This window comes from Nicotiana sylvestris, chromosome 2 (assembly GCF_000393655.2).
Source record: "Nicotiana sylvestris chromosome 2, ASM39365v2, whole genome shotgun sequence".
In the NCBI taxonomy this organism is placed as follows: Eukaryota; Viridiplantae; Streptophyta; class Magnoliopsida; order Solanales; family Solanaceae; genus Nicotiana; species Nicotiana sylvestris.
Genome location: NC_091058.1, coordinates 116,736,560 through 116,739,374, shown reverse-complemented (window position 1 = coordinate 116,739,374; position 2,815 = coordinate 116,736,560). Strand labels below are relative to the sequence as shown.

Below are 2,815 nucleotides of genomic sequence, written 5' to 3'. Positions count from 1 at the left end.
CGCTTATATCCGACCCGAGCATCCAGTTCGCCACCCCTGGTGTGCATATACTATGTTCTTAGAAAATATGTCATTTTATATACATATTTCTTATGACTAGTTTTTTTTTTTTTATCAGGAGAATAGCAACTTCTAATAAATTTGTCTACAGCAATGAAATCTTGCACTAATACTCAAGAAAGTTCGTTGGTGCGCGTAAACACCACGTATAATTTACCATTATTACCGGTTAGGATATTTCAGCATTGTTTGACAAATTGTGCCTCAAAAATCCATGTCTTGTACCCAAGATGTTCATGGCCGCACCTTCTCTCTCCAATTGATGCATGTTTCACAAACATATATGTATGCCCATTCCTCTAAAACATCCTACGTACATTTCTCTATTCCTACCTGTCAATCCTATAGTTTCCCTCTTCTGGTTTTCCTTGAATCCAACTTTCCTGAATCGCTTTATTAATTCCCTGGTTTATTCTAAATTCTCATTTGATTTGTAATGATCAACCTTTAATTGTTAGTTCATTGATCGGTACTTTGATGAGAAATTCAAGAAAAAGCAAAATGGTGACAGAAGAAAACAGCCACCAACAAGCATTTGGGAGCGTAATGCAATCTGATCCAAATGAAGATGAATATTCTTTTCGAATAAGCAATATATCAGAAACTAGCCATGCAAATTACGATCGCCCTCCTCCTCGACTTAGCTCCGATTACAACTCTCCTCACAACACATCTCCTTCATGGGATCCATCATCATCTCCATATTTAGATCCTTCTTGGGACCAAACAACATCTCCATTATCAAAATCTCCATGGACATCTCACGTCGAGCCAAGTACTAATTATTCCTATACAGGTCTTATGGGTTCCCTTGTTCGTGAAGAAGGCCATATATATTCTTTGGCCGCTTCAGGGGATTTATTATACACGGGATCTGATAGTAAGAATATTAGGGTGTGGAAGAATCACAAAGAATTTTCCGGATTTAAATCAAATAGTGGATTGGTAAAGGCAATTATTATTGCTGGAGAAAGAATTTTTACAGGTCATCAAGATGGGAAGATACGAGTTTGGAAGGTTTCTGGAAAGGATCCAAGCGTATACAAACGAATAGGAACTTTACCAACTTTAACGGCTTATATAAAAAGTTCAATGAAACCAAGCAATTATATTGAAACGAGGCGAAATCGAAATGCCGTGTGGATAAAGCATTTTGATGCGATTTCTTGCCTTTGCATGAGCGAGGACCAAAAGCTATTGTATTCAGCATCTTGGGATAAAACCATAAAAGTTTGGCGAGCATCAGATTCGAAATGTTTGGAATCAATAAATGCCCACGACGATGCCGTAAATTCAATAGTTGTTGGCTTTAATGGACAACTCTTTTCAGGATCTGCTGATGGAACTGTTAAAATATGGAGAAAAGAATCACAAGGGAAAGGAACAAAACACTTCTTTTCACAAACGTTATTGAAGCAAGAATGCGCTGTAACAAGCTTAGCTGTGGACCCAACATCGAATTTCCTCTATTGTGGTTCCTCTGATGGGCTAGTCAACTTTTGGCAACGTGACAAGCTTTTAACTCATGGAGGAGTTTTAAGGGGTCATAAACTTGCAACCCTCTGTTTAGCAACGGCAGGGAATTTAATTTTCAGTGGATCAGCTGATAATAATATTTGTGTGTGGAGAAGGGATGGGAATGAACATATATGTTTATCAGTTTTGAGCGGCCACTCTGGTCCTGTAAAATGTTTGGCCGTCGAAGAGGATAAAGAACAAACAGGTGGTGAGCGACATTTTATTGTGTACAGCGGAAGCCTTGATAAATCGGTAAAGATATGGAGAGTGTCACCGCAAGCACAACAGCAACTCCAAAATCAGGCCGAAGTTATGGGGATGAGTCCGCCGCAGACTTTTCCTTCTGCTTGTAGCCTTGGGTCACAGAGTAGCTGCAGAGTTAGCCAAAGGAGAAAATAGTAACAGTGGGAACATGTACAACGGAGAAGATTACATTTTTCTTTTGACAATTGTGTAGAAGCATGCACGCAGCTAGCTTTGGAGATTGACCAAGTAAAAATTCTCTGTCTTTTGCTAGCTTTGCTGAGAAAATGTAAATGAAGACTTTATTTGTTTTCACCTTTTAGAGTTGGAACACAAATTAATGTCAATGGCGATGGATGTAATTGAACTGTTGTTGTTTTTCATACTTGCATTAACATTAACGCGACATGGGATTAATTATCCACATTGCTTATCTAGTAATACAGCCATCTTTATCACGACCTAATTTCTCTTCTAGGCCGTGTTGGCGCCCAACGTTACCGTCGGGCAAGCCAACACTAATTGTGTGGTTGTTTCTTTTAAGAGTTCTGAAATAGTTGATTTTTAGTTATTGAATAAGTAAGAAGTGAAAAATTAAATGACATGAGAAATAGATGGTTTTAAAAGCAAATGAGGTGAAGTAAATAATCAAAATCACCAAGTATATTCTAGCATAATTTTCAAGACCTGGTGTCACAAGCGTATGAGCTACTAGTTGAATATATACTATACTACTCTCTGAAATGAAATAGGCAGGAAGTAAATGCAAAAGAAAGACTAATGGCGTGCAAAACGGGCTCTAAAGGCAGCGCGCCGCAAAGTCTCGTAGTATTAGGAGTGCGCACCGGGATGATAACCAGATGCACCTGCCTCAGATCCTGCACGATTAGTGCAGAAGTGTAGCGTGACTACATAAACAATGTGTACCCAGTAAGTATCTAGTCTAACCTCGAAGAAGTAGTGACGAGGGAACGACTTAGACACTTACTATGGG

General features: G+C 38.9%; 1 protein-coding gene across 1 annotated transcript; it reads left to right on the top strand.

Annotated features, from left to right (window-relative positions):
• The first annotated feature begins 305 nt into the window (after nt 1-305).
• Nucleotides 306-2,206, top strand: LOC104237140 (protein JINGUBANG). Its single transcript, XM_009791228.2, has one exon. The coding sequence runs from the start codon at nt 538-540 to the stop codon at nt 1,975-1,977; it is 1,440 nt and encodes a 479-aa protein (XP_009789530.1). The 5' UTR covers nt 306-537; the 3' UTR covers nt 1,978-2,206.
• The last annotated feature ends 609 nt before the right edge of the window (nt 2,207-2,815 follow it).

What these genes read in the sequence shown, in the direction of transcription:
- LOC104237140 (XM_009791228.2), top strand. Translation starts at nt 538, where the DNA reads ATGAGAAATTCAAGAAAAAGCAAAATGGTGACAGAAGAAAACAGCCAC.